General features: G+C 45.6%; 1 protein-coding gene across 1 annotated transcript in view; it reads right to left on the reverse strand.

Moving 5' to 3' along the window:
- LOC122546170 (disintegrin and metalloproteinase domain-containing protein 12-like) overlaps positions 1–12,864 on the reverse strand; it is a 467,862-nt gene that overhangs the window by 377,921 nt on the left and 77,077 nt on the right. Inside the window, exon 2 of the mRNA XM_087986005.1 lies at positions 4,032–4,141. Within this exon, the coding sequence (XP_087842131.1) occupies positions 4,032–4,141 (110 nt within the window). The remainder of the gene's footprint in view (positions 1–4,031; positions 4,142–12,864) is intronic.

Raw genomic sequence — 12,864 nt, forward strand, 5'->3', positions numbered from 1 at the left:
CCTCCCAACTCCTATACCCATTTCAAACATGTATGCTGTTTTGGAAAATGTAGGGGGGTGATGGATTCTCAGGACAATGTAGCACGTACAGCCAAGTTTTTGGTATTGAGACTAGCACTAATGCAACGAGGTGTACGTCGGCTTCCAAGAGATCAATTGTAATAGGGGATTCTGTAGTCAGAGGTATAGACAGACGTTTCTGTGGCCAGCAGAGAAAAATCAGAATGGTGTGTTGTTTCCCTGGTACCAGGATCAAGGATGTCTCAGAGAGGGTGCAGAATGTTCTCACGGGGGAGAGGGGCCAGCAGGAGGTCACTATCCACATTGGAACCAATGACATTGGAAAGGAAAAGGATGAGACTCTGAAGGGAGATTACAGAGAGTTAGGTAGAAATTTAAAAAGGAGGTCCTCAAGGGTAGTAATATCTGGATTACTCCCAGTGCTACGAGCTAGTGAGGGCAGGAATAGGAGGATAGAGCAGATGAATCTTTGGCTGAGAGCTGGTGTATGGGAGAAGGATTCATATTTTTGGATCATTGAAATCTCTTTTGGGGTAGAAGTGACCTGTACAAGAAAGACAGATTGCACCTAAATTGGAAGGGGACTAATATACTGGCAGGGAAATTTGCTAGAACTGCTTGGGAGGATTTAAAATAGTAAGGTGGGGGGTGGGACACAGGGAGATAGTGAGGAAAGAGATCGATCTGAGACAGGTACAGCTGAGAACAGAAGTGAGTCAAACAGTCAGGGCAGGCAGGGACAAGGTAGGACTAATAAATTAAACTGCATTTATTTCAATGCAAGGGGCCTAACAGGGAAGGCAGATGAACTCAGGGCATGGTTAGGAACATGGGACTGGGATATCATAGCAATTACAGAAACATGGCTCAGGGATGGGCAGGACTAGCAGCTTAATGTTCCAGGATACAAATGCTACAGGAAGGATACAAAGGGAGGCAAGAGAGGAGGGGGAGTGGCATTTTTGATAAGGGATATCATTACAGCTGCGCTGAGGAAGATATTCCCGAAAATACATCCAGGGAAGTTATTTGGGTGGAACTGAGAAATAAGAAAGGGAGGCTTACCTTATTGGGATTGTATTATAAACCTCTTAATAGTCAGAGGGAAATTGAGAAGCAAACTTGTAAGGAGATCTCAGCTATCTGTAAGAATAATAGGGTAGTTATGGTAGGGGATTTTAACTTTCCAAACATTGACTGGGACTGCCATAGTGTTAAAGGTTTAGATGGAGAGGAATTTCTTAAGTGCGTACAAGGCAATTTTCTGATTCGGTATGTGGATGTACCTACTAGAGAAGGTGCAAAACCTGAACTACTCTTGGGAAATAAGGCAGGGCAGGTGACTGAGGTGTCAGTGGGGGAGCACTTTGGGGCCAGCGACCATAATTCTACTTGTTTTATAATAGTGATGGAAAAGGATAGACCAGAACTAAAAGTTGAAGTTCTAAATTGGAGAAAGGCCAATTTTGACGGTATTAGGAAAGAACTTTCGAAAGCTGATTGGGGGCAGATGTTCGCAGGTAAAGGGACAGTTGGAAAATGGGAAGCCTTCAGAAATGAGATAACAAGAATCCAGAGAAAATATATTCCTGTCAGGGTGAAAGGGAAGGCTGGTAGGTATAGGGAATGCTGGATGACTAAAGAAATTGAGGGTTTGGTTCAGAAAAAGAAGGAAGCATTTGTCAGGCATAGACAGGATAGATCAAGTGAATCCTTAGAAGAGTATAAAGGAAGTAGGAGTATACTTAAGAGGGAAATCAGGATGGCAAAATGGGGACATGAGATAGCTTTGGCAAATCGAATTAAGGAGAATCCAAAGGGTTTTTACAAATATATTAAGGACAAAAGGGTAACTCAGGAGAGAAAGATCAGCAAGGAGGCCTTTGTATGGAGCCACAGAAAATGGGGGAGATACTAAATGAATATTTTGCATCAGTATTTACTGTGGAAAAGGATATGGAAGATATAGACTGTAGGGAAATAGATGGTGAAATCTTGCAAAATGTCCAGATTACAGAGGAGGAAGTGCTGGATGTCTTGAAACGGTTAAAGGTGGATAAATCCCCAGGACCTGATCAGGTGTACCCGAGAACTCTGTGGGAAGCTAGAGAAGATATTGCTGGGCCTCTTGCTGAGATATTTGTATCATCGATAGTCACAGGTTTGAGGTGCTGGAAGACTGGAGGTTGGCAAACGTGGTGCCACTGTTTAAGAAGGGTGGTAAGGGCAAGCCAGGGAGCTATAGACCAGTGAGCCTGACCTTGGTGGTGGGCAAGTTGTTGGAGGGAATCCTGAGGGACAGGATGTACATGTATTTGGAAAGGCAAGTACTGATTCGGGATAGTCAACATGGCTTTGTGTGTGGGAAATCATGTCTCACAAACTTGATTGTGTTTTTTGAAGAAGTAACAAAGAAGATTGATGAGGGCAGAGCAGTAGATGTGATCAATATGGACTTCAGTAAGGCATTCGACAACGTTCCCCATGGGAGACTGCTTAGCAAGGTTAGATCTGATGGAATGCAGGGAGAACTAGCCATTTGGATACAGAACTGGCTCAAAGGTAGAAGACAGAGGGTGGTGGTGGAGGGTTGTTTTTCAGATTGGACACCTGTGACCAGTGGAGTTTCACAAGGATTGGTGCTGGGCCCTCTACTTTTTGTCATTTATATAAATGATTTGGATGCGAGCATAAGAGGTACAGTTAGTAAGTTTGCAGATTACACCAAAATTGGGGGTGTAATGGACAGCGAAGAGGGTTACCTCAGATTACAACAGGATCTGGACCAGATGGGCGAATGGGCAGAGAAGTGGCAGATGGAGTTTAATTCAGATAAATGCGAGGTGCTGCATTTTGGGAAAGCAAATCTTAGCAGGACTTATACACTTAATGGTAAGGTCCCAGGGAGTGTTGCTGAACAAAGAGACCTTGGAGTGCAGATTCATAGCTCCTTGAAAGTGGAGTCGCAGGCAGGTAGGATAGTGAAGAAGGCGTTTGGTGTGCTTTCCTTTATTGGCCAGAGTATTGAGTGCAGGAGTTGGGAGGTCATGTTGCGGCTGTACGGGACATTGGTTAAGCCACTGTTGGAATATTGCGTGCAATTCTGGTCTCCTTCCTATTGGAAAGATGTTGTGAAACCTGAAAGGGTTCAGAAAAGATTTACAAGGATGTCGCCAGGGTTGGAGGATCTGAGCTACAGGGAGAGACCGAACAGGCTGGGGCTGTTTTCCCTGGAGCGTCAGAGGCTGAGGGGTGACCTTATAGAGGTTTACAAAATTATGAGGGGCATGGATAGGATAAATAGACAAAGTCTTTTCTCTGGGGTCGGGGAGTCCAGAACTAGAGGGCATAGGTTTAGGGTAAGAGGGGAAAGATATAAAAGAGACCTAAGGGGCAACGTTTTCATGCAAAGGGTGGTACATGTATGAAATGAGCTGCCAGAAGAAGTGGTGGAGGCTGGTACAATTGCAACATTTAAGAGGCATTTGGATGGGTATATGAATAGGAAGGGTTTGGAGGGATATGGGCCGGGTTCTGGCAGGTGGGACTAGATTGGGTTGGGATATCTGGTCGGCATGGACGGGTTGGACCGAAGGGTCTGTTTCCATGCTATACATCTCTATGACTCTGTGACTCTTAAGACCAACCTAATCTCCACTCCCCTCAATTTACTGCCATCCACGTGCTTGTCCAGCAGTCACTTAAATGTCCCTAATGTCTCTGACTCTACTGCCACCGCTGGCAGTGCATTCCATGTACCCACCACTCTCTGCAAAAAGAACCTACCTCTGACATCTCTCCTAAACCTTCCTCCAGTCACCTTAAAATTATGACCCCTCGTGACAGCCATTTCTGTCCTGGGGAAAAGTCTCTGGCTATCTACTCTGTCCATGCCTCTCATTACCTTGAATGATTGAGATTCTGATCACAGCTTCAGGAGCAGCAGCAACAGCATGTGGATTGGAGTGAGCTGAAGCAATCAGCCTGGAGATCTGGCTCACAGTCATTACCTGAGGCAGTATGGGTATACTCCAATTCCCTCTTCCTGATAGCAGCTGGGGGAATATAAACTTATAATCCTTCAGTTCTTCAAGTAACTTTTCCTGGCGAAATCGAACGCCTGTTTGAAACACAGGAGGGAAATGAATGACACAACAATGGTCAGTGCACAGGTCTTAAATGATCTATCAGGATTTCTGCACCATTATAACCACACAGCAGCAGCTCTGGGAACACCCTGCATCAGCAGATCCCAGTACAGGGATCACACAGCACCAGCAAATCCCAGTACTGGAATCAAACCGCACGAGCAGAGCCCAATACTAGGATCTCCTAGCACCAGCAGATTCCAGCTCTGGGATCTCCCAGCACCAGCAGAGCCTAGCACTGGGATCTCTCAGCACAACAGTTTGAAAGCTCACAGTAACTTCACAAAATGGCAATGTCTTCACACTAAGTGAGCAGCATTCATTAGTGTTTCTTCTTCAGGGAGAGAAAAGGACTTTGGTGTTGAGCTCGTGCCAGTGTTATATGAAATAAAGATGTTTTTAATGATTCAGTAATGTCTCCAGTCTGTCTTCCACTTGCTCTTTTTCAAGAGGTCAGCAATTTTTCAAACGTTCAGCTGACAAATTACATTCTTACCAGTCAGGAGCATTCCATTATGTGCACTAATTGTCTACTTGTCACATCAGATCAGCAGTTCTCATGAGAACAAGACACATAAGTAATAACTATAGTTGCTTCAGAACAGAGAGTGTTAGTGAGAAACGACTGGGGACAATTCTGGGAGAAATCAGCTCAGTCACCATGACTTTTTAGGAGATCATGAAAGACCTGGTGTCAAAGAACACTGAAACAAGTTTACAGTCAAAATCATGAGTCCTGTGTGATCTGTTGCCTTTTGGTTGCAAGAGTTTGGGATATAATGGAAAGGCTGAATAAACTTTTGGAAAGGAAGGGTGAACAGCCAGTGGTAGTGGTTCATGTGGGAACCAATAACGTAGACAGCAGCAGCTCAGACGTCTTGCAGTATCAGCTTCAGTTCGGGAGTGGGTTGAAACACATTCCCACCAGGTCAGTAATCTCAGAAATAATCCCTGTGCCACAAACTTGACTGTTCAGGCGAAAGCTGATCAGAGCTTGACAAGTTTAGATTTCTGGGACATTGGGATCATTTTTGTGAAAGAAGAAAACTGTTTAGAAGAGATAGCCTTCACCTGAGCAGGAACGGAACGAATCTCCTGATTGAGAGAGGAAGATGTTTTGTAGGGGTGGATTTAAGGCAGGGGATTGGTTTGCTAACGGACCTGGTTTTGGAAGTTCTAGAGACAAGAAGTGTGGTGGTGGAACAGTACAGCAGGTCAGGCAGCATCTGAGGAGCAGGACAGGCAGTGTTTTGGGCATAAACCCTCTACGTTCCTGACGGGAGTGCTTATGCCCAAAACGTCGACTCACCTGCTCCTCTGGTGCTGCCTGACCCGCTGTACTTTTCCAGCTCTGCACTTTTTGACTCTGACTCTCCAACATCTGCAGTCCTCTCTTTCTCCCTAAGTACTAGAGATGACCAAAGAGAGAAGATGGGGAACAGGAGAAAGGAAGAGAGGGAAGGCTTAAATGGCTTCCAATGGGTAAGAAAGAGATAAGGGCAGGGTTAAATTATATGTACAGGCAGTTCTGGGATAACATACGTTTCGGCAGTGTGATTTTGCTTTCACATCACTGGTGAATTAGGGAACAGTATTTTCAAGAACACTTACCTCCATTTGCAATAGCACAATTCCAGCAGGGATCAGTTTGCGCGCTTCATGCTGTATGTATGATGTCAGCTGCTGACAGAGCAGCTTTCTGTGAGAGATACAGAAAGCAGCTTTCTTACATTTTCTAAATGTACTGTGTTAAATTAACTTTTGTTTGTTAATAAATGATTCATTCAGGCTGTGCTATACTTTGTGTTAGACTTTTGGGTGATTTTTGAGTGATTGTGAGTGATACTTTTTGCTGGTCTGCCTCAACCCCACTTTTCCCATAGGCCCCATTATTTCGAGTAAGCGAGGTTTCGCTGGAACACACCTACAGTGTTATAGGAGAAGTACATTTCTCCAAAACTGGGGAACAAGAAGCTAAAATTTCTCTCAGGGAATATGACATTGTAGCATTGAAAGGAACTTGGTTCAAGCCAGAACATGATACTTAACATCCAGCATTATAAAGATTTCAGTGGAAATAGGGTGAGTTTTAGGGGAAATGGTGTAGCAGTCTTGGTTAAAGATACTATCATTATTCTTGAACGAGATACTATTTGTAAATTAGAATCAATATGGTTGGAGGTGAGAAACAGGAAATGACCAGTGAACTTGTTGGGTAATTACTATAAACCTCCAAATGGTGGAGAGGAAGTAGAAGAGAGCATTTCTACGAAGATCATGGAAATCTGCAGGACAAGGATGGCTGGTGATGACAATTACCCTAGGGTAGACTGAGAAAAAAGGTTCAGTATGGGGCAAGGAAAGGAAGTGATTCCTGTTATGTGTGCAGGAGAACTTTCTGGAACAGTACAATTCCAGGCGGGCATCTCCCACGCAACCTTCTCCTCTAACCAAAAAAAAGGTTGTGACAAGGATTGGTAAGGTTTCTTTTTATCTCTTTTGGCAATTTAGAGCAGAGGGGATGGAGGCTAGGGCAATAACATGCTCCTCCTGCAGGATGTGTGGGTAAGGGTCACCAATGGTGGCCCTGATGACTTCACCTGGGAGAAGTGCACCCAACTCCAGCTCCTCACAGACCACATTAGGGAACTGGAGCTGGAACTGGATGAACTTTGGATCATTCAGAAGGCTGACTGGGTGATAGAGAGGAGTTGTAGGGAGGCAGTCACACATAAGTTACAGGATAAGGGGAGTTGGGTGAGCATCAGGAGAGGGAAAGAGAATAGGCAGACAGTGCAAGGACCCCGTGTGGAAGTTCCCCTTCAACAATAAGTATCCCATTTTTGATAATGCTGAAGGGAGCGACCTACCAGGGAAAGCCACAGTGGCCAGGTTTCTGCACTGAACCTGGCTCTGTGACTCAGAAGGGAAGGAGGGAGAATAGGCGAGCAACAGTGAGAGGAGATTCAACAGTTAGAGGAACAGACAGGAGATTCTGTGATTGTGAGCAAGACTCCCGGATGGTATCTCGGGTGCCATGGTCAGAAATGTCTCGGATCAAATCTACAGGATATTTAAGGGGGTGGGTGAGCAGCCAGAAGTAGTGGTACACATTGGTATCAATGACATAGGTAGTAGAAGGAATGAGGACCTGAAAAGAGAATATAGGGAGTTAGGTTGGAAGATATAGTGCAGAAGGAGCAGAGTAATAATCTCAGATTGCTACCGGTGCCATGTGCTGGTGAGGCTAGGAACAGATAACGAGTGCAGCTGAATACGTGGCTGCAGGGCTGGCGTAGGAGGGAGGGCTTCAGATATGTTGACCATATGCCTTCTGGGGAAGGTGGGACCTGTACAAGGAGGACAGGTTCAACCTAAACTGGAGGGGCACCAATATCCTGGGAGGTTTGCTAGAGCTCTTCAGGAGGGTTTAAACTCGTTTGGCAGGGGAGTGGGAACCTGAGCTACTGATCAGAGGAGAGGGTAGGCAGTAAACAGCGTGATACAGAGAGTCTGTGAGGAACAATAGAAGTTGATAAGCAAAGTTGCAGTCAATGTAATGGGTTGAAGTGTGTCTATTTTAACATAATAAGTGTCAGGAATAAGGGTGATGATCTTAGAGCATGGATCAGTATTTGGAACAATGAGTTGTTGCCATTACGGAGATTTGGATTTCACAGGGGAGGAATGGTTGTTAGATGTTCCAAAGTTTAGATGTTTCAAAATGAATAGGGGAGAAGGTAAAAGAGGTGGAAGAGTGGCATTTCTCATCAGGGATAGTATCACAGCTGCAGAAAGGGAGATTGTTGAGGAGGGTTTGTCTACAGAATCAGTATGGGTGGAAGTCAGAAACAGGAAAGGAGCAGTTACTTTATTGGGAGTTTTCTACAGACCCCCAACAGCAACAGAGACACGGAGGAGCAGATTGGGAGGCAGATTTTGAAAAGGTGCAGAAGTAAAAGGGTTGTTGTCATGGGTGACTTTAACTTCCCGAATATTGATTGGAACCAACTTAGTTCAAATAGTTTGGATGGAGCAGATTTTGTCAGGATTCCTGACTCAATATGTAGATAGACCAATAAGAGGTGAGGTCATATTGGATTTGGTGCTTGGCAACGAACCAGGTCAGGTGCAGATCTCAGTGGGAGAGCACTGAAGTGATAGTGATCACAACTCCCTGACCTTTACCATACTCATGGAGATGGATAGGAGTAGACGATAGGGGCAAGTATTTAATTGGAGGACGGGGAACTACAATGCACTTAGGCAGTAACTGTGGAGCATAAACTGAGAGCAGTTATTCTCAGGGAAATGCATGACAGAAATGTGGAAGTTGTTTAGGGAGCACTTGCAGATAGTGCTGGACAGATTTGCCCCACTGAGGCAAGGAAAAGATGGTAGGGTGAAAGAACCTTGAATGACAAGATAAGTGGAACATCTAGTCAAGCCATTCTACAGTTATGTGAGGAACAAGATGATGGGCAGAGTGAGGGCATGGTTCTGGATTAGAGGTGCTGGAAGAGCACAGCAGTTCAGGCAGCATCCGAGGAGCTTCGAAATCGACGTTTCGGGCAAAAGCCCTTCATCAGGAATAAAGGCAGTGATCCTGAAGCGTGGAGAGATAAGCGAGAGGAGGGTGGGGGTGGGGAAAAAGTAGCATAGAGTACAATGGGTGAGTGGGGGAGGGGAAGAAGGTGATAGGTCAGGGAGGAGAGGGTGGAGTGGATAGGTGGAAAAGGAGATAGGCAGGTAGGACAAGTCCGGAGAAGTCATAGGGACAGTGCTGAGCTGGAAGTTTGGAACTAGGGTGAGGTGGGGGAAGGGGAAATGAGGAAACTGTTGAAGTCCACATTGATGCCCTGGGGTTGAAGTGTTCCGAGGCGGAAGATGAGGCGTTCTTCCTCCAGACGTCTGGTGGTGAGGGAGCGGCAGTGAAGGAGGCCCAGGACTTCCATGTCCTCGGCAGAGTGGGAGGGGGAGTTGAAATGTTGGGCCACAGGGCGGTGTGGTTAATTGGTGCGGGTGTCCCGGAGATGTTCCCTAAAGCGCTCTGCTAGGAGGCATCCAGTCTCCCCAATGTAGAGGAGACCGCATTGGGAGCAATGGATACAATAAATGATATTAGTGGATGTGCAAGTAAAACTTTGATGGATGTGGAAGGCTCCTTTAGGGCCTTGGATAGAGGTGAGGGAGGAGGTGTGGGCGCAGGTTTTACAGTTCCTGCGGTGGCAGGGGAAGGTGCCTGGATAGGAGGGTGGGTTTTTGGGGGGGTGTGGACCTGACCAGGTAGTAACGGAAGGCGGAAAGGGGTGGGGAGGGAAATATATCCCTGGTGGTGGGGTCTGTTTGGAGGTGGCGGAAATGTCGGCGGATGATTTGGTTAATGCGAAGGTTGGTAGGGTGGAAGGTGAGCACCAGGGGCGTTCTGTCCTTGTTACGGTTGGAGGGGTGGGGTCTGAGGACAGAGGTGTGGGATGTGGACGAGATGCATTGGAGGGCATCTTTAACCACGTGGGAAGGGAAATTGAGTTCTCTAAAGGAGGAGGCCATCTGGTGTGTTCTGTGGTGGAACTGGTCCTCCTGGGAGCAGATACGGCGGAGGCGGAGGAATTGGGAATACGGGATGGCATTTTTGCAAGAGGTAGGGTGGGAAGAGGTGTAATCCAGGTAGCTGTGGGAGTCGGTGGGTTTGTAAAAAATGTCAGTGTCAAGTCGGTCGTCATTAATGGAGATGGAGAGGTCCAGAAAGGGGAGGGAGGTGTCAGAGATGGTCCAAGTAAATTTAAGGTCAGGGTGGAATGTGTTGGTGAAGTTGATGAATTGCTCAACCTCCTTGCGGGAGCACGAAGTGGCGCCAATGCAGTCATCAATGTAGCGGAGGAAGACGTGGTGGTGTAATTACGGAAGATCAATTGATCTACGTAGCCAACAAAGAGACAGGCATAGCTGGGGCCCATACATGTGCCAATGGCTACCCCTTTGGTCTGGAAGAAGTGGGAGGATTCAAAGGAGAAATTGTTAAGGGTGAGGACCAGTTCGGCCAAACGAATGAGAGTGTCGGTGGAAGGGTACTGTTGGGGACGTCTGGAGAGGAAAAAACGGAGGGCTTGGAGGCCCAGATCATGGCGGATGGAGGTGTAGAGGGATTGGATATCCATGGTGAAGATGAGGCGTTGGGGGCCAGGGAAACGGAAGTCTTGGAGGAGGTGGAGGGTGTGGGTGGTGTCTCGAACGTATGTGGGGAGTTCCTGGACTAGGGGGGTCAGGGATAGTGGAGGGAATTTATGTCTGGAGCTACAGAGGTAGGGGAGGTCATTAACAAATATTGTCGTTTATGAGGACAGTGTGAAACAGGCTGATACGCTTAAATAGCTTGATGTTAAGAAGGAGTCGGGAGTGTAGTGCTAGAAAAGCGCAGGATCCGAGGAGCAGGAGAATCGACATTTTGGGCATAAGGCCTAATTCCTGAAGAAGGGTTTATGCCAGAAATGTCAATTCTCCCACTCTTTGGATGCTGCCTGACCTGCTGTGCTTTTCTAGCACTACACTCTCGACTCTGATCTCCAGCATCGGCAGTCCTCACTTTCTCCCTGATATTAAGGAAGATGTGCTGAAAACTTTGAAAAACATAAGGATAGCTAAGTCCACTGGACCAGTTGGGATATACCCAAGGTCATTACAGGAAGTGAGGAGTGAAAATGCTGCACCTTTGGCAAGGATCTTTGCGACCTCACTGTCCACTGGAGTGGTGCCAGATGATTGGAGGGTGGCAAATGTTATTCTCTTGTTCAAGAAAGGGTATAGGGTTAACCCTGAGAAGTACAGGCCAATCAGTTTTACATCGGTGGTGGGCAAATTATTGGAGAGGATTCTGAGAGACAGGGTTTATGATTATTTGAAAAAGCCCAGTTTAATTAGAAATAGTGAGCAGGTCATGCCTCACAAACCTTATCGAATTTTTTGAGGATGTAATAAAACACATTGATGAAGGTAGAGTAGTGGATGTGTTATATATGCATTTTAGCAAGGCCTTTGAGAAGTTCATTCAGAAAGTAAGGACGAATGGGATGCAGGGAAATTTGCTTGTCTGTATATAGAATCGGCAGGCCCACAGAAGACAGTGTAGATGGAAAGTATTCACACTGGAGGTCGGTGACCAGTGGTGTTCTGCAGGGATCTGTTCTGAGACCTTTGCTCTTTGTGATTTTTAAAAATGACTTAGATGAGGAAGTGGAAGGGTGGCTTAGTAAGTTTACCAATGACACGAAGTGGTGTTGTGGGTAGTGTGGAAGGCTGTTGTAGATTGCAACGGGATACTGACAGGATACAGAGCTGGAGTTCAATCTGGAAAAATGTGAAGTAATTCACTCTTTGGAAGGTCCAATTTGAATGCAGATTACAGGGTTAAAGGCAGGATTCTTGGCAGTGTGGAGGAATAGAGGGATCTTGGGGTCAACATCCATAGATCTCTCAAAGTTGCCACCCAAATTGATAGGATTGTGAAGACGGCATACAGTGTGTTGACTTTCATTAGCAGGAGAATTGAGTTTAAGAATCGCAAGGTTATGCTGCAGTTCTATAAAGCCCTGGTTAGACCACACTTGGAATATTATGTCTAGTTCTGGTCACCTCATTATAGTAAGGATGTGGAAGCTTCAGAGAGGGTGCAGAGGAGATTTACGAGAATGCTGCCTAGACTGGAGGGCATGGCTTTTGAAGAAAGGTTGAGAGAGCTAGGGCTTTTCTTATTAGAGCGAAGAAGGATGAAAGGTGACTTGATTGAGGTGTACAAGCTGTTGAGAGGCATAGATAGAGTAGATGGCCAGAGACTTTTTCCCATGGCGGAAATGTCTATCACAAGGGGTCATAATTTTAAGGTGGTTGGAGGAAGATTTAGGGGAGATGTCACAGGTCGGTTCTTTATGCAGAGAGTCATGGGTGCGTGGAATACACTGCCAGCAGTGGTAGTACGGTCAGATACATTCGGGGCATTTAAGCGACTCTTGGATAGGCACATGGACCATAGTAAAATGTAAGGTATGTAAGTTAGTCTGATCTTAAAGTAGGATAAAAGGCCAGCACAACATTGAGGGCTGAAAGCCCTATACTGTTCTATAATCTAATTCCAGTCCTACCAGGAAGGAGGCTGTGCTGAATCTGTTCTGAATCAAGCAGGCCAATTGGAGAACGTCTGAGTGAGGGAGCATTTGGGAAATAGTAATCATAACATAATCAGGTTCAGTATGAATTTGGAAATGGACACAAATCAGTCAATGATTAAGATCCCAGATTGGAAAAGGGCAGATTTTCATGATCTTAACATTGAACTGGAGCGCGTTGGTTATAAATGCATCCTGGTAGGTAAAACAGTGAAATAAAAATGGGAACATTTCAAAAGGAAGATGAATAGGGTGAAAGCTAGTTACATACCCATGAGAAATAAATACTGGGTAGCCAAAGTATCCTGGATGACTAATAATATTGATTAAAAAGAGAAAGGAGAAATATCAGGCACACTAGAATAATAACAGCAATAGAAATCAGAAAGAAAATATTAAATACAGAACAGAGACTAAGGCTGGAATAAGGAACACCATGAGGAAGCATGAGGAAAGGATGGTAGACCGCAATAAAATGAATAGTAAAATGTTCTTCAAATATTTCATAGTCAAAAATGAGTGAGGAATAGCGTGGA

The sequence above is a fragment of the Chiloscyllium plagiosum genome, unplaced genomic scaffold, assembly GCF_037043375.1.
Source record: "Chiloscyllium plagiosum isolate Xiang-an unplaced genomic scaffold, Cpla_swu_hap1 HiC_scaffold_1, whole genome shotgun sequence".
Classification (NCBI taxonomy): domain Eukaryota; kingdom Metazoa; phylum Chordata; class Chondrichthyes; order Orectolobiformes; family Hemiscylliidae; genus Chiloscyllium; species Chiloscyllium plagiosum.